This window comes from Crocodylus siamensis, chromosome 9, assembly GCF_052110815.1.
Source record: "Crocodylus siamensis isolate JL-2025a chromosome 9, ASM5211081v1, whole genome shotgun sequence".
In the NCBI taxonomy this organism is placed as follows: domain Eukaryota; kingdom Metazoa; phylum Chordata; order Crocodylia; family Crocodylidae; genus Crocodylus; species Crocodylus siamensis.
In genome coordinates, this window is record NC_143403.1 from 43,361,686 (window position 1) to 43,385,480 (window position 23,795).

General features: G+C 48.4%; 1 protein-coding gene across 1 annotated transcript in view; it reads left to right on the plus strand.

Moving 5' to 3' along the window:
* POLE (DNA polymerase epsilon, catalytic subunit) overlaps window positions 1-23,795 on the plus strand; it is a 63,332-nt gene that overhangs the window by 29,483 nt on the left and 10,054 nt on the right. The window contains exons 23-38 of the mRNA XM_090062484.1: window positions 394-538; window positions 1,524-1,681; window positions 8,652-8,847; window positions 9,909-10,123; window positions 12,623-12,725; window positions 12,958-13,038; window positions 13,121-13,243; window positions 14,522-14,737; window positions 15,347-15,556; window positions 16,604-16,747; window positions 17,191-17,331; window positions 18,930-19,083; window positions 19,197-19,303; window positions 19,548-19,724; window positions 20,245-20,468; window positions 20,707-20,927. Of these exons, the coding sequence (XP_089918610.1) occupies window positions 394-538; window positions 1,524-1,681; window positions 8,652-8,847; window positions 9,909-10,123; window positions 12,623-12,725; window positions 12,958-13,038; window positions 13,121-13,243; window positions 14,522-14,737; window positions 15,347-15,556; window positions 16,604-16,747; window positions 17,191-17,331; window positions 18,930-19,083; window positions 19,197-19,303; window positions 19,548-19,724; window positions 20,245-20,468; window positions 20,707-20,927 (2,615 nt within the window). The remainder of the gene's footprint in view (window positions 1-393; window positions 539-1,523; window positions 1,682-8,651; window positions 8,848-9,908; window positions 10,124-12,622; window positions 12,726-12,957; window positions 13,039-13,120; window positions 13,244-14,521; window positions 14,738-15,346; window positions 15,557-16,603; window positions 16,748-17,190; window positions 17,332-18,929; window positions 19,084-19,196; window positions 19,304-19,547; window positions 19,725-20,244; window positions 20,469-20,706; window positions 20,928-23,795) is intronic.

A 23,795-nucleotide genomic window follows, 5' to 3' on the forward strand; every position in this document is an offset into this window, starting at 1 on the left:
TCCTTTCAGCAAGGGGTGGCTTTCTTGCTAGCTCCTGCTGGCTTCCCTTGGGTCCTACTGCCCCGGCTGCTGTCATCTTGGATAGAATGGCCTGGTGGGCTAGATGCCCCTGTGTTAGAGTATTTGAGGTTCAGGCTTGACTGCAGGGCAGAATCCCAGTGGGATGTATAATGTGAAGGCAAGTGAATTGCTGATGTTCCAACTTTACAGCTGGCTGGCAGCATAGACTGACACCTTCAGGTACTTTGTATGCACATTAATGGGGGAGCTCTGGATCAGTGGAAGGGTAAACTGCCTGTCTACCTGCACAGCTGGCAAAGATCCAAGCATTTACTTAGTCTTGTGCCATGTCTTCCCATCTCCCATCTGGACTTGCTCTCCCTTCCTTTCCAGGAGGCCCCTGGAGCTCGACACTGATGGAATCTGGTGCGTCCTTCCCAACAGCTTCCCAGAAAACTTTGTAATCAAATCAAACAATGTAAAGAAGCCCAAAGTGACCATCTCATATCCAGGTGCCATGCTGAACATCTTAGTGAAGGTAAGTCTAACACCATTTTAGACTGGCTTCAAAGAGATGGAGGGGGTGGGTGGTAAAGGGCAATGGTGGACTCATAGGAGAGTGATTCTGGCATTTATCCAGGTACGGTACATTAGCCAATATAGGCTATTCTCTGAATTGACCTAATATTGCACAAGTTGCTTGCAGGAAGTTAGCCTACAGGATGCCTTCTGGTTTATGACTGCCCCTTTTGTTATGAATAGGACCTTATGGCTTTGAGTTTTACTTGGTCCATAGCTGCCAGCCATTGATAGCTTATAGAATCATTAACACAAACCCATCATTTGAATGATGGAAGAGTTCAAGAACTCTTCAGTGTGGTTCAGGCAGCGGTTCCCAGAGAGCAAGAGCTCAGAATTAGTGAACTGCTTAGAGACCTGTGCAGTGGCCTTGCTAGTCTTTGTCCTCAGTATAGACCCTGGCTTTGGGATTGTGTTAGAGTATGATGTAGCCCACTGACCTCTGCTCTCTGGTTTAACCATGTGAAGGTCAAAGACGCGAAGGCTGTGGACAGCCAATTTGCTGTTTCATCAAATCTTCTCTTTAGACAGTCGCCTTCCCAAATTCTCTGCTCTGCGTCTCCTGCTTGGGTATAAACCCAAGCTTTGTGGCTTTTTCCTGACAAACACTCATATTGCTAGTGTTCTACTGGCTATAACCTAAATGAAGTATTTTTTAAATCTTTTGCTTTTTTTTCTGCCCAAGTGCAGCTCAGGTCCTTGATCATATGTTCTGCTAAATTGTTTTTTAAATTTGCAGACAGGTGCTCTAGACGAGCATGTAGAGGTAATGTTTGTTCTGAAGTGGTAAGATGTTACCCATACGCCTTGTTAGCAAGCAGAGACTGATTTGCTAGTCATGGGAAATGGGCTTGCAATTTAAGGTGGGATTGTCATTCTTTGCTCTGCAGAGTGCAAAACCAGTAGTTCATTGAAGCTGTTCTTTGGTGGGATTTTGCCTGCAGGAAGGCTTCACAAATGATCAGTACCAAGAGCTTGTGGATCCAGCCTCACTCACCTATGTCACCCGATCAGAGAACAGCATCTTCTTTGAAGTGGATGGACCATACCTGGCCATGATCCTACCAGCCTCCAAGGAGGAAGGCAAAAAGCTAAAGAAAAGGTGGGAATTTCAGGCCTGAAATCCTATCACTTCCCTCAGGGTAGAGGGGTCAAGCTAGGCAACTTGGATGTTGTTCAGATGTGTATAAATGAGATGCCAGACAGGCCCCTTAGTTCAGCTTATCCACTAAGTGCTGCATAGAAGTTAAGGAAATGCAACATGTCAGATTCCAGCTATGGCATGAATTAGACAGCATATGGAGCCATGTCTCGGGTTAGGATGACTCAGCTAAGAGCAGTTACATTTGATAGGGACCTTGGTCTTTTTTTGTTTTGCTAACACTGTATCTCTCTCTCTCTCTGCATACTCTTTGAAGCCAACTTAAGCATAGTTTCTGATGACCAGACCTTTAGGTCACAGCAGCTTTTGTCTCCATGGGTACACCAGTGAGCTGCAGCTGGTTCAGGTCTAGATGGAGACTTTACATCTCTAAGAGAAGCAGCACAGCTGAAGTAGAATACAACAAAGCAGGCAGTCTTTCTAAAGCATAATCATCATTTATTGGGCAACTGCAATACATCAGAGTCCTTGGATAAAAATGCCAAGTCATACCTAAGTGGAGTGCATATCAGTAAAAGGAACAGACCTAAATAGCAGTATCTCTTTGGGGTCCATTGCTTTCTGTGTTTCTGGGGTACAGTCTGCATTCCCTTTTCAAATCAGTTTGTTGCATTGGATTTCTTTCATCTCCCTTCTGAACAGAAGGAAGTATTTGCAAAGCAGTCTCCAGTTGTGGCTGCTCTTGTATTTGCCCAAGGGGCATCTGTGGGGGGAGATTCCTTAACTCACTTATTGTTTGTTCATTTTCTGATTGACAGCAATATGTAGAAACCAAAGCCTGCCTTCTCCCTAAACCAAGCTAAAAGTTAAACTATTTTTTCCCAGGATGTACAATAAGGTGAGGGAACTGAGGCATGCCCTGTGATCATAGAAATGTTGCAAAATACTATTATACTCTGGCACCATCACCTACATTATTAGACTGGACATCGGGGAAAAAATTCTTTACAGTGAGGGTTGCCAAAATATGGAATACACTTCCAAGGGAGGTGGTGCTGTCCCCTTCCTTGGAGGTATTTTAAAAGGAGATTGGACAGACACCTGGCTGGTGTCTTCTGACCCCAGCACTCTTTCCTGCCTGGGGCAGGGGTCAGACTCGATGATCTAATAGGTCCCTTCTGACCCTAACATCTATGAAACTATGAAATGTGCCCCAGAACTGGAAGGGTGCATAATGTTTCTGGCATATTTTGCATTTGCTAACTTATATTTTAACTACATAGCTTTCATAGTGCATTAAGAGACTTTTGAATAATGTTAAACCTAATTCTGCCTTGAACTGCAACCCGCTGACAGTGATCAAAACAGACCAATGGCCTGCTGATGCAATTCAAACAAAGGGGCTCTCCATCTTGTCATGACCAAACCTGTTGTCCCACCACCCAATTAGAAACCTTCCAAGTCCTGACTTGCCTGCCACACTTTGCTGAAAGAAAGTCATTTTGGGAGGTGTTGTGTCTCTGCCCAAAGCAGGGGTGGGGTGGGGAAGGGGGGAAACTTTGATGGTGAGGTCTTAACATTTGGCCAGACTTCTGGCATCTGACTCTCTAGGTATCTTGTCTCAGATGCCAATTCACCAGTTCCATGAAGGGGTCTGGCCTGTTCTGGGCCCTCCAAACTCTCTCTCTCTGTTCTGCTCTTCCAGGGATAGAACCCAAAACCTTGGGCTTAGCAGGCACACTGCCTAACCCCCTTGGCTACCACAGCAGGCTTTTCAGCCCTGGCTCCCAGCTCAAGTTCCTGCATTAGGACCTCTGTGCCAGTGCCTCTGACCCCCACCCCCAGCGGTGTCATAGCTTGACTGACCCTTTCTCACTTCTGGGGTGAGCTTTTGTCTCCCCTAGCCCTTCTGGTCCCCCTCCCTTGCCTTTCCGGTCACTTGAACCAATCTGCCTCCCGTGTCAGAAGTCTCTTGCAGTGTTGAAGCTAGTGAGGACCTTGCTGCTTTGCTTTCCCAGTCTCCCCCTAAGCTCCTTTTCTGGTGTGAGGCCTCTGCTGAGCCAAATTTCACAGATTTCATAGACACTAGGGCTGGAAGGGACCCCGGAGGATCATTGAGTCCAGCCCCCTGCCCCAGAGGCAGGAAGTCAGCAGGGATCACAGGATCCCAGCAAGATGAACATACAAATGTCTCTTGAAGGCATTCGAAGAAGGTGCTTGAACCACCTCTAGCGGCAGTCTGTTCCAAACCTTGGGGGCTTGGACAGTGAAGAAATTCTTCCTTATGTCCAGCCTGAAACAGTCATAGAGGAGTTTATGACCATTCGATCTTGTCATCCCTTGGGGCGCTGTGGCGAACAAACATTCCCCCAGAGCCTGGTGAGTACCTCTGATAAACTTGCAGATGGCCACTAGATCACCCCTGAGCCTGCGCTTTTCCCGGCTAAAGAGCCCCATGGCTCTCAGCCTCTTATCATAAGGTCTGTTTTCCTGACCTCTGATCATGCGCATGGCTCTCCTCTGGACTCCCTCAAGCTTCTCCACATCCTTTTTGAATTGTGGAGCCCAAACCTGGATGCGGTATTTCAGCTGCGGCCTCACCAAGGCCAAGTACAACAGGAGAACAACACACTGGGATTTGCTTGAGAAGCATCTGTGGATGCAAGCCAGTGTTTTGCTCGCTTTACTAGATGCAGCATCACACTGAAGGCTCATGTTCATCTTGTGGTCAGTCATGACCCCCAAGTCCCTTTCATCTGTAGTGCTAGTCAGTGTAGCACTGCCAAGCCTATAAGGATGCTGCAGGTTTTTCCTCCCAAGGTGGAGAACCTTGCATTTTTCAGTGGTAAGCACCATCATGTTTTCATCTGCCCATTTCCTGAGCCTGTTAAGATGTGCCTGGATTGCCCTCCTGTCCTAACGTGTGAATGCTTTACTCCGGAGTTTGGTGTGGTTGGCGAACTTGGCCAGTCTGCTCCTGACACCAATGTCTGCATCATTAATGAGGATGTTGAATAGTTTAGGCCCTAGGACAGAGCCTTGAAGGACCCTGCTGGTCACAGGGCACCACAACGATTGACTTCTGTCAACCACCACTCTCTGGGTCCTGCTGCAGAGCCAGTTCCCCAGCCAGCAGATCGTGGTGCAGCTGAGGCTGTTGTCAGGTGATCGTGGGATACCAGATCAAAGGCTTTTTTAAAGTCAAAATATACAACCTTGTCCAGGTGATAGGTTATAAAAGGAAATGAGATTGATCAAGCAAGACCTACCCGCAACAAACCCATGCTGGCTATCGCTCAGGATGTTGCCGTCTGCTAGTCTGTTAAGGATGGCCTCTTTGATAATCTTTTCTAAGACCTCCTCCGGGATTGAGGTCAGGCTGATGGGCCTGTAGTTTGCTGGATCCACTTTCCTCCCTTTCTTGAAGATAGGCACCACATTGGCCTTCTCCCAGTCTTCGGGCACTACACCAGAGCGCCAGGAGTTCTCAAAGATCTGAGCCAGGGGCTGAGCTATGATGCTTGCCAGTTACTTGGGTACCCTCAGGTATAAACTGTCAGGGTCAGCTGACTTGAAGGAATCCAGCCTCTCAAGGTGTTCCTTCACAAGGTCAGCTTTGATGGAGCGTAAGGAGTCTCCCTCACCCAGGCCTCCCTGTCCCGTAGTGGGCAGGGGTGTCCCATGGGACTGGTGAAAAACTGACACAAAGTACCCATTTAGCAAGTTTGCTAAATGGTTCTGGCCTTAAAGGGGTTGGGTCCACTTCCCATTCTTTTCCTTCCATCTTCCATAACAGGCTTGACTCCCTCTTACAGGTCCATCTAGACCAATGTCTTTTTGGTGTAAGGTGTAGGTGTAAGAAAATCAGTGAGGAACTACTATAAAATCATTTCCTTATGGGGCATGTCCAGTTCTACCACACTCCATCAGTGGGAGGTTATATTCTATAATGATAGCTGTCCTCCTGTGCCATGTGTTCTGCTTCTGCATTATTCTTCTTTGCAGCCAAACGGGATTCAGGTATGCATTATGGCAAGGAGTTCCACAAGGTAACTTGTAGTGAAAGGGTGTTTCCATTTGTTGGCAGTCTTTGTCATAGAATATACATTTGTTCTGTTCTGAGGCTGCCAACACAGAACAGTAATAGATTCCCTTAAGATAATTTATTATTGTATATGGCTCAGCTGCATCTAATTAGACTATCTGGTCTCTGTCTTTCAGTAGTCCAGAAAGACCTCTAATAACTCTTTCTCTCAGTGCCTTTTTTTGGCTCCATCTGGGGGTAAAATGGATAGGGGGAGAGACTGTAATCCATATGGAGGTTCCTACAGAATTAAGCTATGCATTAGGCCAGTGGTCTCCAAACTTTTTTGATCGCACACCCCAATCAGTAAAAAATTTTTGAGCACGCACCCCCAGTATATGAGTGAGGGCGCCACTGAAAACCCCTCCGTGTTGTGGAACTCCCACTCTTCCCTCAGGGTACCTTGCGTACCGTACGTGACACGTGACCATCTGACATACGGACCAAGTGAGGGCGCCAGTGTCAATCTGTATATTAAGTATTAGTAAAGCTTAATTTCTTTCTTATTTTTTTTAGATAAAATAAATATAAAAAGAACTTCTAATATTTTCTTCCTGCACCCCAATGGATTGTCTTACGCACCCCACTTTGGAGACCACTGCATTAGGCAGCCAAAGAAAGTCTTAGGAGGTCTGCTTTCCATTGTCTGGTACCCTAAGTATGTACAGTACAGCATGCGCACCAGAGGGCAGGGAACAGATACAGGCCAACCTGGACAGGTTGAATCAATGGGCAGAACAAAGTAGGATGCAGTTCAACAAAGATAAATGTAAGGTACTCCACCCAGGAAGGAGGAAACCCCAGCACACCTATAGGTTGGGGGATGACCTCCTTAGCACTTCAGAGGCTGAGAGAGATCTTGGCGTTATAGCTGACTCCAAGATGAACATGAGCTGGCAGTGTAACAAGGCCATCAACAAAGCCAGTCGCACCTGTCATGTATGAGCAGATGCATGACCAACAGATCAAGGGAAGTGATGCTCTCCCTCTATGCAGCATTGGTTAGGCCGCAGTTGTAGTACTGTGTCCAATTTTGGGCACTGCTCTTCGAAAGGGACACAGAGAATCTGGAGAGGGTTTAGAGGAGGGCCACTCGCATGATTACTGGCCTCTGTGAAAGACTCTATGTGGGGAGGTTGAGAGATCTGGATCTCTTCAGCCTTTACAAGAGATGTCTGAGGGGAGACCTTGTAGCTGCCTATAAGTTTATCGAGGGAGCACAACAGGGAATTGGTGAGGCACTATTTACCAGAGCGCCCCAGGGAGTAACTAGGAGTAATGGGTGCAAACTAGTGGAGAGTAGATTTAGGTTAGACATTAGGAAGAAATTTTTTTTACAGTAAGGGTGGCCAGAATCTGGAATGGACTTCTAAGAGCGGTAGTACTACACCTAACTTGGAGGTCTTCAAGAGGAGGCTTGATAGTCACCTGGCTGGGGTCATCTGACCTCCGTTCTCTTTCCTGCCGGGGCAGGGGGCTGGACACAATGATCCATTGTGGTCCCTTCCTTCCAACTCTACACTTTACAACTTATGAATCTATGCGATGGATTAGTAGCTAGAGTAACATAAGTGGACCTAATTTTCTATTCTTGGAATCCAGCACTTTTGTCTAGCCCCCTTGAACTGGGTCTACCTTGCATCTCCTTGCTTATCCCTGTTCATTGCCTGGTTACAGAGCCTTGTCCATTTCTATTTGCTGCCTCCTGCCAGACCTGAGCCATGGATACTAGTGGGATGTCAAATATTAAATGGCCTCTGCATTCATCATATCTAGTTACTTTGGGGTCTGTGACTTGAAGTTATAAGCTAGGAGTGGATGCTGTTGCAGGATTGCTTTTGCTTCTGACATATCAGATTGCACCAATTGCTGCTGACAGCCACCTTCCCACCCCAGCATGTCCAATAGTAATGGCAGCAGGTGGAGGGCATTGTACAGTCCCCTTCCTTCACATTGAACTACACGCCTTGGTGTGGGGTTGGGCTTCCCTTGGTATTGGCTAAGTCACAGGTGTCCAACCTGTGGCATGCATGCCATAAGTGGCACAGGCAGTCTCTATTTGGTACAGCATACTAGGGAGGGAGCAGAAAATAAAGTGGCAGACAGGGCAAAGAGCCAAAAGCAGAGCAGCAGGTCAGGCAGGGATTGGAAGTGGCAGTTGAGGATGTGAGACATGTCTGCCAAAGGTTGGCTTCCACTGGTCTAAGTGATGTAAATCATATATAACCTTTATTCCATTATCAGGGCTTCACATGAGGTTAGAATTGCACAAAAGCACCCCACTGTTTATATCCAGGCTCATGGGTAATTGGTAGAACTAGGGGCATAAAACTGAAGGAAAGCCATATGGGACTTGGGGGCCAAGAGTAACAATCTGTCTTTTCCAAACTGCTTCACTAGTTTCCTTTCCTGTGCCACATAGAGGCAACAGCTTTGCCCTCCCCTCTAAAGCTCATCTCTGCACTGTCTGCCTCTAGCTTTCTCTATTCATATGCTGTCCTGCTGCTCCTTACTCCTTCTCTTGTGCCACCTGTTGCAGAGTGTTCCTTCAGTTAATATCTATCAGTTACCTGTCTTGTTTTACAATGAACTCCTGAAGGCCCATTTGTTGCACAAAGCACCGCTGTAGGAAAAGTTCTCAGCCAGACTGTGAGCTCAAAATAGAGCAGGAGCTCTGTTAACTGTTCTGCACATTACCTGTTAGCCTTGTGTGTGTAATGTCATCTTATCTTCTGCCAGTACTCTGATCATTGGCCAGTACAGCAGTGTGGCTGAGTAATACGAGAGAGAGGTACATAGTGAGAGGAAGATGGGGTGAGCAGAGCTTCTCAAAGAGTGTTTGTACCTCATGTACGGGGCAAGTCTTACATGAGCTCTGTGTCCTAGGTATGCAGTGTTTAATGAGGATGGATCCCTTGCTGAGCTGAAAGGTTTTGAAGTGAAGCGGCGTGGGGAGCTGCAGCTAGTTAAGATCTTCCAGTCATCAGTGTTTGAGGCCTTCCTGAAGGGCACAACACTGGAAGAAGTCTATGCTTCTGTGGCCAAGGTGGCTGACTACTGGCTTGATGTGCTTTACAGCAAGGTAAGAGCAAGCATCTGGAAGAGAATAGTTCCTTTGCTTTTCTGCTGTAAGTTGCATCCAGATGGGGGAATAGACATGTGAAAGGGTAGATGAGAAAATAAGATGGGCTGGTACTCTGCTGCTTTGTACTGATGGAGAGGCAGGATGGACAAGGGCAGGATTCTCCCAAAGTCATTTCCATTCCAGCTTTATTGTTTTGGTTTCTTTATGCTGTTCTTCAAGTCTAAGAATGGTCCCTTTTGTAGAAGCCTTTCTGTCAGTGATTTCTACTTGTGGATTTTCCTTTGGCTGAATTAGTCATGCTGGGCAAGTATTTGGTCTCTATCAGCCCCCTTCTGAAAATGAGAGAGCACTCTGCACAAAGGTGGTCATTTATAGATAGAGAGGTGTCTTTCCCCAAAGACTTGCAGTGAAACAGAAGAAGGAATGGAGCCCAGAATCTCTTTTCATCATGCAGTAAGATAAATGTGTATTTCTGCTAGCTTAGTTGTATCAGGATTGGAGAGAACTGACAGAAAATGCCAGATGTGGGAGTATAAATCTAAGACACTCAGAAGGGATTTGAAGGCCACTCCTGTTCCAGATCAGGATGATAACTTCTTGGGAGATTTTATCTTTTAATATGACAGCTCTTGACAATCAGAACTAGACTTCCCAGACTCAGAGTGCAAAGTTTTGTCACTACCCACCTCACCAATACACTGAAACAAGCTATAATTACAGTGTTCTTTGTACAAGTTAGCTCAGCGGTTCCCAATCTGCAATACATGTACCACCAGTGGTACACAGACAACCTGTTCATGGTACACGTTAACAGATTTATTATAATTGCTTTATATGACAAAAATATGCTGGTGTTACTTAAAAGTTGTAAGGTTTTAAATTGGTGATGTGCAATCTGTCAGTTTGGGAACCGCTTTGTTAGATTACCTAAGCATCAGGGGCAGAGTTGTTTTAATGTCTCCCATATGAAGTGCCATGTGCTCACACAGCTATAATACCAGGAATGTTTAATCACTGGTGCCTGCTGCCATGGTCCCACAGATCTGCTGTCTTTCCAGGCTGCCAACATGCCTGATTCTGAGCTTTTTGAGCTGATTTCTGAGAATCGCTCCATGTCCCGCAAACTGGAGGATTATGGAGAACAGAAATCTACCTCCATCAGCACAGCCAAACGTTTGGCTGAGTTCTTAGGAGACCAGATGGTAAAAGATGCTGGGTTGAGCTGCCGATTCATCATCTCCAAGAAACCAGAAGGGTCTCCAGTCACTGACAGGTGAATCTTCAATAAACACTATAGCTGGCATGCAAAAAGGGAACGGGTAGCTAGAGTAAAATGTGCTGTATTTCTGTCCAATTTAACCAGGCCTAGTGGGTTAGAGGAATGAAATATAAAACCTAGGAGTTTTTCCTGCAGAATCAGGAATAGCATTCCACTCTATCCAGGGTGATGACCTGGTGAGGGGGCTGCGGGTGCTCAACCACCTGGGGGACAGCGATCATCGCCAGCTGGCATTCACCATCCAGCGCAAGGTGGCAAAGGCATGCAGTAAGGCAGCGGCCCTAGATTTTAGGAGGGCAGACTTCAACGAGCTAAGGAGGATAGTTGGAGAAGCGCTGAGGTCCTGGAGGGGAGGGGAGCCAGGTGTCCAAGGAGAGTGGTCACTCCTTAAGGAGACGAACCTCCAAGCCCAAAGGGAGGTAATCCCAATGAGGATCAAAGGGAGCAGAAGAGCACACAAGCCTCCGTGGCTCACCAAAAGCATCCGGGAATGTCTCCTTGCTAAAAAGGAGGCTTACACCCAATAGAAAGAAGGGGTCATCACCAGGGAGGACTATTCTGTAGTTGCTCGGGGATGTAGGGGGGTAGTTAGGAAGGCCAAGGCAGAGATGGAACTGGGACTGGCTTCCCAGATTAAGGACAATAAGAAGTCCTTTTTGAAATACGTAGGGGGTAAAAAGAAGGTCCTGGGTAATGTGGGGCCCTCGCAGGACGCGATGGGAAACTTGGTCGTCACACCAGACGGCAAAGCTAACATGTTTAACGATTTCTTTGCCTCCGTCTTCCTAAGTAGGGACCAGAACAGCCACCTCCCTGCTGGGCCCCCTCGGGCCCGGGGGGAGGCACACCTGGGCCACGGGTTAGCGAGGATTTAGTTAGGGAGCTTCTGGAGGAGTTGGACGTATTCAAGTCAGCCGGCCAGGATTATCTCCACCCTAGAGTTCTAGAGGAACTGGCCGAGGTCATTGCAAGTCCCCTGGCACGGCTTTACCAGCACTCGTGGTGCTCTAGTGAGATACCGGAGGACTGGAAGAGGGCCAACGTGGTCCCCATCTTCAAAAAAGGCAGGAAGGAGGACCTGGGAAACTATAGGCCGGTTGGTCTCACCTCGATCCTAGGCAAGCTGTTCGAGAAAATTATGCTGGCACAGATCCAGGAGGGGCCAGCAGGGGACTGCATGCTTAGGGGCAACCAACACAGGTTCATCAGTGGCAGGTCCTGTCAGACCAACCTGGTGGCCTTTTACGATCAGATCACCAGATCATTAGATGCAGGAGTAGCAGTGGATATAGTCTTCCTGGACTTCCGGAAGGCTTTTGACACTGTCTCACCCCGTTCTCATTAAGAAACTGGGGGACTGTGGTGTCGACACCCACACAGTCAAATGGGTCGCCAACTGGCTGGAGGGCCGCACCCAGAGGGTGGTAGTGGATGGGTCCTTCTCAACCTGGAAGGACGTGGGCAGTGGGGTCTCCCAGGGCTCGGTCCTCGGCCCGCACTGTTCAACATCTTCATCAGTGATTTGGATGAGGGGGTAAAAAGCACCCTGTTCAAATTCGCTGATGACACTAAGATGTTGGGGGATGTGGGCACACTAGAAGGAAGCATCAGGCTTCAGTCAGACCTAGACAGGCTACAAGGGTGGGTGGATGAGAATAGGATGGGCTTCAACACAGACAAGTGCAAGGTGATGCACCTGGGGAGGAACAACCGGCACCAAACCTGCAGGTTAGGGAACTCCCCTCTTGTCAGTACGGAGGCGGAAAGGGATCTGGGGGTCATCGCTGACTCCAAGATGAACATGGGCCGGCAGTGTGGAGAGGCATTTAGGAAGGCCAACCGCACCTTGTCATGCATCCACAGATGCATCTCGAGCAGGTCCAAGGAGGTGATCCTCCCCCTCTATGCGGCACTGGTCAGGCCGCAGCTGGAGTACTGCGTCCAGTTCTGGGTGCCACACTTCAAGAGGGATGTGGACAGCATGGAGAGGGTCCAGAGGAGGCCAGTCGCATGATCAGGGGACAACAGGGCAGGCCCTATGAGGAGAGGCTACGGGACCTGAACCTGTTCAGCCTCCAAAAGAGAAGGCTGAGTGGGGATCTTGTGGCCTGTTATAAACTAGTCAGGGGGGATCAGCAGGCACTGGGGGAGTCACTGTTCCCCCGAGCACCGCCAGGAGTGACCAGGAATAACGGTCACAAGCTGGCAGAGGGTAGGTTTAGGTTAGATATCAGGAGGCGCTACTTCACAGTCAGGGCGGCTAGGGTCTGGAACCAGCTTCCAAGAGAAGTGGTGCAGGCTCCTACCCTGGGGGTCTTTAAGAGGAGGCTGGATGAACATCTTGCTGGGATCGTTTGACCCCAGTACTCTTTCCTGCCATGGCAGGGGGTCGGACTAGATGATCTGCTCGGGTCCCTTCCGACCCTAGAAACTATGAAACTATCTGTAATGCCAGCACTCAATAGGTGATAGATGCTCCCCTGTCTTACCCAGGGCCGTCCCACTGGCCATCTTCCAAGCAGAGACCAGTGTACGGAAGCATTATCTCCGGAAATGGTTGAAGAGTCCCTCCATGCAGGATTTCAACATAAGAGCGGTGAGTGATCTGGAAATGACTCTGTGGGGCAGGTCAGTCCATTACTCTCCAATAATAGCTAGAAACTGCTGGAGGTAATTGCGTGCCATTGGCACCTGACAGAGTTATGGATCGTCTACAGGGAAAGGGGCTTTAAGGAGCCTCTTTGCACCTGCACCTTAGCAAAGCCATAATTCAGGATCCCACTTCTTCACCTTCCCCAATGCTAACTGATGTTTTGTCCTGTGAACAGATTCTGGACTGGGACTACTACATTGAGAGATTGGGCAGCACCATTCAGAAGATCATCACCATCCCAGCAGCACTGCAGCAAGTAAGAGGGGAGGGCAGGAGAGGCTGGAAGTGGGAAGCAATTGGATCTTGGGTTTTTATGGTGTGGCTTGATGTCTCTGCAGGTAAAGAATCCAGTGCCCCGTGTCCGACACCCTGACTGGCTGCACAAGAAACTCCTGGAGAAGAATGACATATACAAACAGAAGAAAATCAGTGAGCTCTTCACTAGTGAAGGCAGGAGACAGGTAATGGGGGGTGAGAAAACAGACTGTCTGGGTTAGAGAGCTGTAAGGAGCAGTAGTGGGAAATGAAGACTTGACTGGGCACACAGGGCTAACTGATGCTGTGCTCAAGTCAAAGAGCTCTGTTTCTTCCCATTACCTTGGTCAACACATCATAGATTCGTAGATGTTTGGGTTGGAAGGGATCTCAGGAGATCATAGAGTCTGACCCCCTTCCATGGGCAGGAAAGAGCACTGGGGTTAGATGACCCCAGCCAGGTGCATGTCTAGTCTCCTCTTAAAGATCCCTGAGGTAGGGGAGAGCACCACCTCCCTTGGAAGCCCATTCCAGATTCTGGCAACCCTCACTGTAAAGTTCTTCCTGATGTCTAACTTAAATCTGCTCTCCGTCAGTTTGTCACCATTGCTCCTAGTTACTCCAAGGGGTCCCCTGGTAAAGAGAGCATCACCTATTCCTTGCTGCCCCACCCTGATGAACTTATGGCTGCCTACAAAGTCATCTCTCAGCCTTCTCTTGCGGAGGCTAAAGAGATTCAGGTCCCTCAATCTCTCCTCATAGGGATTTGCCTGCAGGCCCCTAACCATATGAGTGGCCCTTCTCTGAGCCCTCTCAAGGTTGTCCATATCCCTCTTGAAGTACGGCACCCAAAACTGGACGCAGTACTCCAACTGCGGCCTGACCAATGTCGCATAGAGGGGAAGTATCATCTCCCTGGACCCTGATTGTCATGCACCTGCTGATGCATGATAGAGTGCCGTTAGCTTTACTGGTCACTGTCACATCAACTCATGTTCATCTTGGTGTCAACAATGACTCTGAGATCCCTTTCCACTGCTGTGCTGCTGAGAAGGTCCTCTTCCAGCCTGTAAATGTGTTGGTGATTCCTTCTCCCTAGGTGCAGCACTTTGCGCTTGTCCCTGTTGAACTTCATCCTATTCTGTTCTGCCCACTTTTCCAACCTGTCCAGATCCACCTGGATTCATTCCCTACCCTCTAGTGTGTTAACTTTCCCCATAATTTGGTATCATCTGCGAATTTGGACAGAGTGCCCACCATGCCTCATTCAAGTCACTGATGAAGACATTGAACAGCACAGCTGCAAGGACCAAGTCTTGTGGGACTCCACTGCCCACATCTTTCCAGGTTGATACCGACTGGTACACCACCACTTTAGGGGTGTGACCCCTAAGCCAATTTGCCACCCACCTGACTCTGTAATCATGTACATCACATCTGCTCAGTTTATTTATAAGCTTCCTTGCACTTTGTTCCCTCCTCAGGTCGCTACCAACCAGCCTCAGGAAGGAACTCCAAGCCCACAGGTTGCTGATATGGAGGATTTTGGAACTGTCAAGCCACTTCAACCATTGATTCCCATTGCAAGTAAGCGCAAGAGGACCCCAGCAGTAGTGGAGAGCCAGGCATCCCAAAACCTAGAGCTGACCCAGTCCTGGAGGGAGATCCTGGGCCCACCACCACCTTTGGGCACCACCAAGGTAATACAAACTGGGTTTAAGCTAGGATGTATCCATGAAGAGTACACTGGTCTGCTCAGCCTGGCAGGAAGCTTTGACCACCCAATGCAGAGCCACAACATCTTGTAAAAGTTTCTGCTAGAGGTTCTGCAAGAGAGTACTATTGGAGCAGACTTTAGCAAGGATGAAGAGGCTTTAGAAGGAGAGTAAGCATAAGAAATGACAGCTGCAGAGGAGTATTCTTTAGTCTGCATTGGGTGGTGTATAAGAGGGATGTAGGTAATGTGTTCAGTGCTTGTAGCTGACATTCATGTCTTGGTTGGGGGAAAGAGAGGCAGGGTTGCCGTGACATACTATATATCGGGTAAGCAACCCCTGGCACATGTATCGGACCGTGATATGTGAAGGCATTTTGCTTGGCACCTGTGCCTTGGGGAAGAGGCCAGGGCTGCACTGCCACACCAAGGATCAGACTCTGCAGCTCCCCCACCATGCATTCCTGGCACACCAATATCTTACAAGTTGAGGATGCAGGTGTTTCTGGCACTTTGTCCAAAAACATTGCTGACGTCTGCTATACATGATCATATGGTTCCTGTTCACAGTAGCTAATGCTGTCTTCATTATCAGGAGGAGCGGTTGGTCTGGCTTCGCTACCACAAGAAGAAGTGGGAGCTGCAGGCTCGGCAGCGACGGGAGCGCCAGAAAAAGCGACGATTAGAGGACGGAGGGGTAGTTCTGGGCGGAGGGGTAATCAGGGATGCATCTTCCACAGGTCTTAGCAGCTACCTGCGTAGGACAGCACGCAGCATCCTGGATCTGCCTTGGCAGATAGTACAGGTAAAGATTAGTCATTTAACTGGTAAGCCCGGTGATAATAAGTTATAGATTACTGGTTATTGTTTAGCATGGGGCAGGGTGCAGTCCGGCAAGGAAGGGTGGTGACGGGAAGTCGCATGGTGCCCTGACAAAAACTGGAAGTCGGGAGGTCAGACATGGAGGAGAGGACAGGGAGGGACAAGGTGGGACTTTAGTACCCATAGCTAGTCTGCTCCCTAACTGCCAGCACACCTTCTAGTTGCAACAGGTTGGGAAAGCCCATTGCCTGCAACTGCTGCTGCTTGCAGCTCTTCACATGGGCTGGGTTGTCTGGTGGGACTTGCTGCTGTCTCCTCTCCGCTTGTCACAGGCCCCAGAGGGTGGCTTCCAGCAGCAGTGGTGTCTGAGCAGGTCTGTATGCAGCCCCCAACTTCCCAGGCAGGCAGCTGCAGCCCCTCCCCCATGGTGGGGTGGGGCAGGCACCGGCTTAGGGCTCTGCACCCCCCAGCAGGGACTAGGTTTGTGTTATCAGTTAACAGTTTAATATATATAATTAAAGGAGGTTAAAGGTGAAAAAATGTTAAACAATATTTACATCCCTAACGGCTAGGGTCAAGTGCAAACTGGAATTTGCCGGCTTTCATCATGGTACCCTTACTTACTTCATGTAAAGGTTACTAGCAGTTTAGTTAGGAGGTATATGTACAGCACTGTTTGGAAACCAAGTGCCACTTTCTATAGGTTCTTTGAACTGCACCTGTAGTACTAACTTCTGACTTCATTGAAACTTTAGCCTATAATAGGAGGGTTTGGCTGCCAGCCATAGAGAGCACTGAATGGATGAAGCACTGAGGGAATGTGCATAGGAGATATCCAGAGCTCTGATGGTTAAGGAAACATCAAGGATGCATGGGCTTCAGAGAAAGCTGCACTTTCTCCTGGACTACAGAATGTCTCTGAATATGGAGAGTGCACCTAGAAGTGCTCCAAACTTCATAAGAAAAGAGTTAGTAACATACTGCAAACTACCTTCTACCGATAAACGTTTATCTGTCTTATCTCCTGTAGGTTGCTGAGACTAGCCAGCCTGGCCTATTCAGGCTGTGGGCTGTTATTGGAAATGACCTGCATTGTATGAAATTGAGCATCTCAAGGCTATTCTATGTCAATCAGCACATTGCAAAGCCAGAGGAGGGAGCTATCTATAGAAAGGTATGAGGAATCCTGTTGGCCCTGTTGTATACAGAAGGAAAAGGAGCCATCTGAACTGAGAATAAAGCTAATAATGTATACTAGAGTCAGGTATAGTGCAGATTAGGTTTGGCTCCCTGCTGCCCAACTATGAAGGTACACCTTAGACCCTTCCTATAACCCCTACTGCTATTCTAGAATTTATCTCCTGAATTGTCTGCCAGTTATGGTCAGTCTGTGATGTGCCTAAGCTAAAGCTATGACGAATCCAACCAACTTCTTTCCACATGGAGTAGACCACTGTTGGGAATTGGATTGCTCACTCTGCCATATAACTGCTAGAGCTGTGAGCCTGAGCCCATTCCATGAGCAGCTGTGGTTGTGCTAGAACCCCAGTTCATTGTGCATCTAGAGCTTTTGCTGATTGCCCTGCTATACGAGTGTGTCTTTTATCTCCCTGGCAGGTGAACAGAATCCTGCCCCGCTCTAACCTCGTCTATAACTTATATGAATACTCGGTCCCTGAAGACATGTATCAAGAACACATCAATGAGATCAATGCTGACCTGGCTGCCCCAGACATTGAGGGAGTGTATGAGACTCAGGTAACCCTATTACTGGGTCTTCAATACCTATAGGAAGAAATAGACCAGGCGTGGGCAAAATACAACCCAGAGCCCAGATCCAGCCTGCCAAGGGATTTTGGCCTATGACTGGTCCGTTGGTCCCACCCAGCCCAGGCCTGTGGGGAGTAACCCAGTTTCATGGCATGTGCAGCCTATCCTGCTGCCCCATGGCACACAGCAGGGCTGGGACAACATGGTGATTGGACTCCATTTCCTGGCAGCAGTGACTTGCTGCCTGGGCACCCCAGCCCATCCACTCCACACACACCATTAGGGGTGGGACTCATGCAGGCAGGGCACTCATCTGTGTGGCTGGGATGGGGCAGTGGGTGGCCGGGGAGTAGCATCCAGGAGCGAGGCAGGTGGGTCAAGGGAGACCTTGGGATCTTGGGGCGTGACAGTGCAAGGCCAGGGCAGAGCCACAATCTGTTGCCCTACAATGGCATGGGTTCAGCAGGAAGTGGTGAGCAGGCAGCTCTGCCTCAGCCCTGGATGCAGCTTCCTGCCTAGCCGTAGCCCCATCCCATCCACTTGGCTGTGTGCCCTATCTGCTCAGCTCCCAGCCAGTCTCCATGGGGACCCCAAGATTGTGGGGAAATGACTGTGGAGCCGGGGAAGAGCCTTGGTTCTGTGGCCAGGGGCAGGCAAGGAGCAGATCATGGCTCTGCCCCAGCCCTGCACTGTCACCACCACACAATCCCAGAGTCTCCACGGAGACCAGCCAAGAGCCATTCAGGGAGCTGCATCCAGGCCCAGGATCTTGGGACAGTGACAGCATGGGGCAGGGGGAGAGCCACAATCTGCACCCTGCACACTCGCCTCTGTCACAGGGGCATTTGGGTAGTGGATCACAGCTTGGCCTCAGGCCCTTGCCCTGCACCATCACCACCATGCAACCCTGCCCCGTGATCTTGTCCCGCTTCTGAATATCGCTTTTTGCCTGCCTTCAGCCCCATCCCACACAGGGTGTTTTGGTGAGTTGTTGATGGGCAGCGTTGTTGCACACCCAGCCTGTGATAACTCAGCAAAACTCCGTATGTGGCCCATGGGCCCAAATAATTGCCCACCTCTGAAACAGACTCATCTTCTAAAGTGCACCACCAGCCAGTGAGAACAAATGTGGCCTCTTCGAAGGGGTTTTGAGAGACTCATGCCTTGATTCTTGTACATTACATAAGTTCATCTTTGACTTAGGAGATGCAACCTGCAGAATAATATATTCTGTTACTTGGAATATAGTCTTTACACCTGTTGTACAGATTATGCAGGTACTTCCTAGCCTCCACTGAGATGCAGCTTCTCCTTCTGTGGAATATGGCAGAATTTTTGCCCATAAAGTTTGTGGTTGAAAGTGAAATGGTTGCCCAAGTGAAATCACAAAAAAAGGGTCAGTAAAATATTCTCATCAGGCACTCCCTGGTTTCTTCCCTCTGGGCATGTCTGGAAGATCTGTCATGTTTCCCCACTCCAGCCTTGGTGAGCCGCCTTTTTGAAGACCAGTTGGGATCAGCATGGAGGTCAAAATGGCTGCATCAGGTGTTTCACTTGGGTTAATGTTTAGATTTTCGTCTTTCCAGGTGCCATTACTGCTGCGTGCCTTGATCCATCTGGGCTGTGTATGCATGGTCAACAAGCAGCTGGTTAGGCACCTCTCTGGCCGGGAGGCTGAAACCTTCAGCCTAGAGCACTTGGAGATGCGTTCACTGGCCCAGTTCAGCTACCTAGACCCAGGTGAGATTATCAAAAGTTATTCAGTGGGAAGGGTTGAACATGCCCAACACCAAGAGTCCCCCTGGCTCAGGGATGGTATCTCTGACATTGGTATGTCTGCTTTGCATTCCTAGGAAGCATACGACATATCTATCTCTACCACAACTCCCAAAGCAGAAAGGCACTCTTTGGCCTCTTCATCCCATCTCAGCGCAAAGCCTCAGTATTTGTGCTGGACACGGTAAGAATAAGAAAGGAGCAACTGGCAGCATTAGGAGATAATATGGATGTGAGGATTTCTTTGGAAGGGCACACATCTCTGCAGTTCCTTGAAGCATGAATTTCCAGCAGGCCTGTTTACAAACTGTTCCTAAGGTGCAGAAATGCTAACATGGAGTGGATGGTCCTGTGACGCTGTTACATTACGATATGGAGCCTCTCTCTCCCAGTCCATTGTTCTCTCTGATCTTCTCTGTTTACCACAGGTACGCAGTAACCAAATGCCAAACCTGACCGCTATGTACTCATCAGAGCATAGCACTATGCTGGCAAAGGTGGGCGAGGAGCTGCTTCCTCCTGACAAGCACACATTTGAGGTGCGAGCTGAAACTGATGTTAAGACAGTCTACAGGGCTATCCAGAGACTTCTGCTGGGCTACAAGGTATGAGTTGAGAGTACAGCCTGCAAAATGTTCATGTCCCCTCTCCACTCCCCAAAACTTTGGCAGACATGCAGGTATAACAGCAGAGCTTGCTTGGGAGACATTGAGTTTGGGGTTCTACGGAGCACCTTGCATCAACACGTAAGAGCTGTCCAAGATGCATGGGTGTTGTTAACACTGTTGCAGTGCTAGCTGGTCATGTGGTCAAGGCCAGGGCTATAGTAAAACTAGGTAACCTAGGATGGTCTGCCTTTTGTGGTGCAAGTGTTACAACAAGGGCTTTGTTATGAAGCCTTATGGGGAGAGTGGTTTGAGAACTCCAGACTCACTCCAGCTGTGTTGATGTCCTGAAGAAATATGTGGACAGAATATTCAGTCACTGATTTGTATGGCTCCTGCCCTTGCCAAACTTTTTCAGCTAGTGGGAAACATCTCTCTGAGGGAGAAGGGCCCCTCTCTTCCTTCTTTCCTCCAAAGGGGGGTGTACACTGAATTGGTCTGTCAAACTCACCCTCTCCAGGATGAACGTCGGGGCCCCACACTGATTGCTGTACAGTCCAACTGGGACCTTAAGCAGCTGGTGAATGGGATTCCTGTCTTCGAAGAGTTTCCACTGGTTCCTGTCCGGGTGACAAATGACATCAACTATGGAGTTCTGGACTGGCAGCGCCATGCTGCTCGCCATATGATCCGTCAGTACCTCAGCCTGGACATATGCTTATCCCAGGCCTTTGAGATGAGCAGGTACATGAGCCACTGTTATGCCACCAGAAGATATATGGGAGTCTACATACAATTGGGAGCTGTTGCATTTGTGTATTGGTTGGGGAGGGGTCACCTTGGGCACAGGCTGTGAAGCCAAGGTAAGTCAAAATTATCATTGGCTCTACTGTTTGTCCCTGAGATGGGACAGTCCAGTGGGTCTCTGTAGCTGGACTTAGCTCTGAGTTGACTAACTGTGCCCCTCGTCTTCACTACCCAGGTATTATCACATTCCCATTGGGAATCTCCCTGATGACATGTCCACCTTTGGTTCTGACCTTTTCTTCTCCCGTCACCTCCATCGTCACAACCACCTGCTGTGGCTCTCGCCTACATCCCGCCCAGATCTCGGGGGCAAGGAGGCAGATGACAATCGCCTAGTTATGGAATTTGATGACCGAGCCTCAGTGGAGATAAACAACCCTGGCTGCTACTCCACAGGTGAGGAGCAGAAGGAAGTTTTACCTGCAGTTTTTTAAAATGCAAACTATCGTGGAATGCTGGGTGGTGTGGGCATGGTGAAGTGCCATTCTGATTATTAATGCATGTCAGCTGTCCAGCTTCAGGAGAACTGCTGACTTGTCCACTGATCACTCAGCCACAGCAGGATCTGCCTGTCTTATTTGTGTCGGAGCGTCAGTGCCTGGACACAGAAAGGACACCCTGTTAAGGGGTTAGCATCCATGTTATAGCAGCTTTATAGACTTGCATTACATTTAGTGTCCAAAAAGCTGATTTATGAGTTTGGCTTGTCTGTTCTGTGCACAGAGAAAGGCAGTTACCTGTCTTAGTTTGAAGTTGGGCAGAAGTCAGAGCAAGAGGGCATCTGAGAGACTGACTGGAGCAACTAGGGCAGTGTTTCCCAACCAGTGTGCTGTGGCACAAAAGCGTGCCATCAGAAGTGAACAGGTGTGCCACAGATTTTTGCCATGGCAATGAGCTACAATAGGTATGAGGATGGGGAGTGCCTTAAGAGGTGTGCCACAGAAATTTTTTATTAATGTAAGTGTGCCTTGGGCTGGAAAAGGTTGGGAAACACTGAACTAGGGAAATGAGCAAACAGCAATTTGCAAGCAATTCACAGGTCAGTTCGTTAACACCCTCTTCTCTCTCCCACCCTTCCCCCCCCCCACGTGCAAGGAAAGCCTTCAAGCCAAGTTGTTTCTTTGATTAGGAGTTACTAACCTAGATATCTAGCTGAATTAGGTCAAAATTAGTATTTGGATCAATATTTAAGTCCTTTGTTTAAATATTACCTGCAGTTCGGACAGAGTAAAGTTAGACAGAAGGTCAGTTCATAAATTCAGTTTTTAATCTATGGGATCCCTTAATAAAACATTAAAAAAGAAAACTACACTTTAACATTTCAAAAAATGCAGAGAGAAGTCCAGCAGCAGGTTGGGGGCTACCCAATTTACTGGACCAAGTACAGTATGTATGATTACATACCCCTGGGGCAGGTCTCATGTGTGTGCTGGTTGGTTGTGCATCTGGTGCAAGGAGCTCCTGGCTCTGAGAGAACAGGTATGTTTTCTTGAGGCTAGGGTGGCAGCTAAGGGAGGAAGAGATGTTCTCAGATGAGGCTTTTAGGGTCACTGTAGAGCAGTCCCACCTTCCTTGTAGCAGCCCCCATTCTGCTGAGAAGGATGAGAGCCTCAGGGATGGAGGGCATCAAGCTGGGAAAGAGGGAAACTATTGCTTGATAGGACACAGTTTCCAGCTGATGTTGTAGTGTCCTCTTGCACCAAGGATGCTCCTACAAGAAAGGGGACCCCACAAGACAGGAGTGAGGTAGGTGGTAACAGCAGACAATTTCAGTCTTTAGGCACATAGCTGGTTTGTGATGTCCAGGAGGACCACGTGATGATTTGCTTGTTGTGTGGAAAGGGTAACATCTCACAAAATACATAGATAGACTGCTATGGACTGCTGGAGAGGAGCTGATGGTTGGGGTTCATGTGGGTACCACTGACATGGGGAAGTAGAGCAGAGAAGTCCTGGAAGCTAAATTTAGGCTGCTAGGTGGGAAGTTGAAGTCCAGGACCTCCATGGTAACATTCTCTGAAATGGTTTTCTCAAAGGAAAAGCATGCCTCACCCTTACTAGTTTTTTGAGGGTGTCCATAAGCAGGTGGATCAGGGTGATCCAGTTGACATTGTCCAGATGTACTAAGTCCCCCATCGGAGGCTCTTAATGAAGTTAGGTGGTGATGGGATTACGGGGCAGGTCCATTCATGGATTAGAAATTGTCTTAAAAATGAAAGCAAGGAGTGAGTATAAATGGTCATTTTTGGGATGGAAAGACGTAAACAGTGGGTTCCTCCAGGGATTTGTATTGGAACCAGTGCTGTTTAACATATATTCATAAATGATCTGCAAAAGGAGGTGAATAGCAAGATGGCCAAATTTTGTGATGACACAAAATTATTCAAAGTGTTAAAGACCAAGGCGGATTTTGAGGAACTACAGAAGGATTTGGCACTACTGAGCAAATGGGCAATTAAATGGCAGGTGAAATTCAATATAGATAAGTGTAAAGTGATGCACATGGGCAAGAATAACTCGAGCTATACCTATACCATAATGGGTTCTACCTTTAGCTGTTACCACACCAAAAAAGCAATCTGGGAGTTACTGTGGAGCAGCTGTCGAAAAGGCAAAGATAATGTTAGGAAATTATGGAGAAGGGAAATTGTAAAAGAAGTATCAATATGCCCCTTTATAAATCCATGGTGCATCCACATCTTGAGTACTGTGTCCAGCTTTGGTCCCCACAGCTCAAAAAGAACAGAAGAACAAGAGAAGGTATAGAGAAAGGCAACAAGGATGATTAGTGGTATAGAGGGGCTTCCATCTGAGGAGAGACTAAAGAGGCTAGGCCTATTCAGTTTAGAAAAGAGATGCTTGAGAGGGACACGATAAGGATTTACAGAAAACTGAATAGTGAAGAGAAAGTAAATAGGGATTTTTTTACTTACTAGTCTCTTACAAAATGAGAAGTAAGGAGGTCATAGAATGAAACCAGTAAGTACAGTAAAATCCCTGTTATCTGGCATGAGTGGGGAATGGGGCGTGCCGGGCATCTAAAAATGCCGGTTACCTGAGAAGCGTAGGTCGTGTGGATGGATGTGGAGCCGGGGGCGGTAATAGCGGTGACCGCCGCATGGGGCACGGGGTGGCAGCAGACGCACACGGAGCAGCGGTGGCCACCATGTGTGAGCTTTTGCTCCTCCCCCATGTCTGGCCAGCTGGCCAGAAATTCCAGTTAGTAGTGTTCTGGATAGTAGAATGCCGCGTAACAGGGATTTT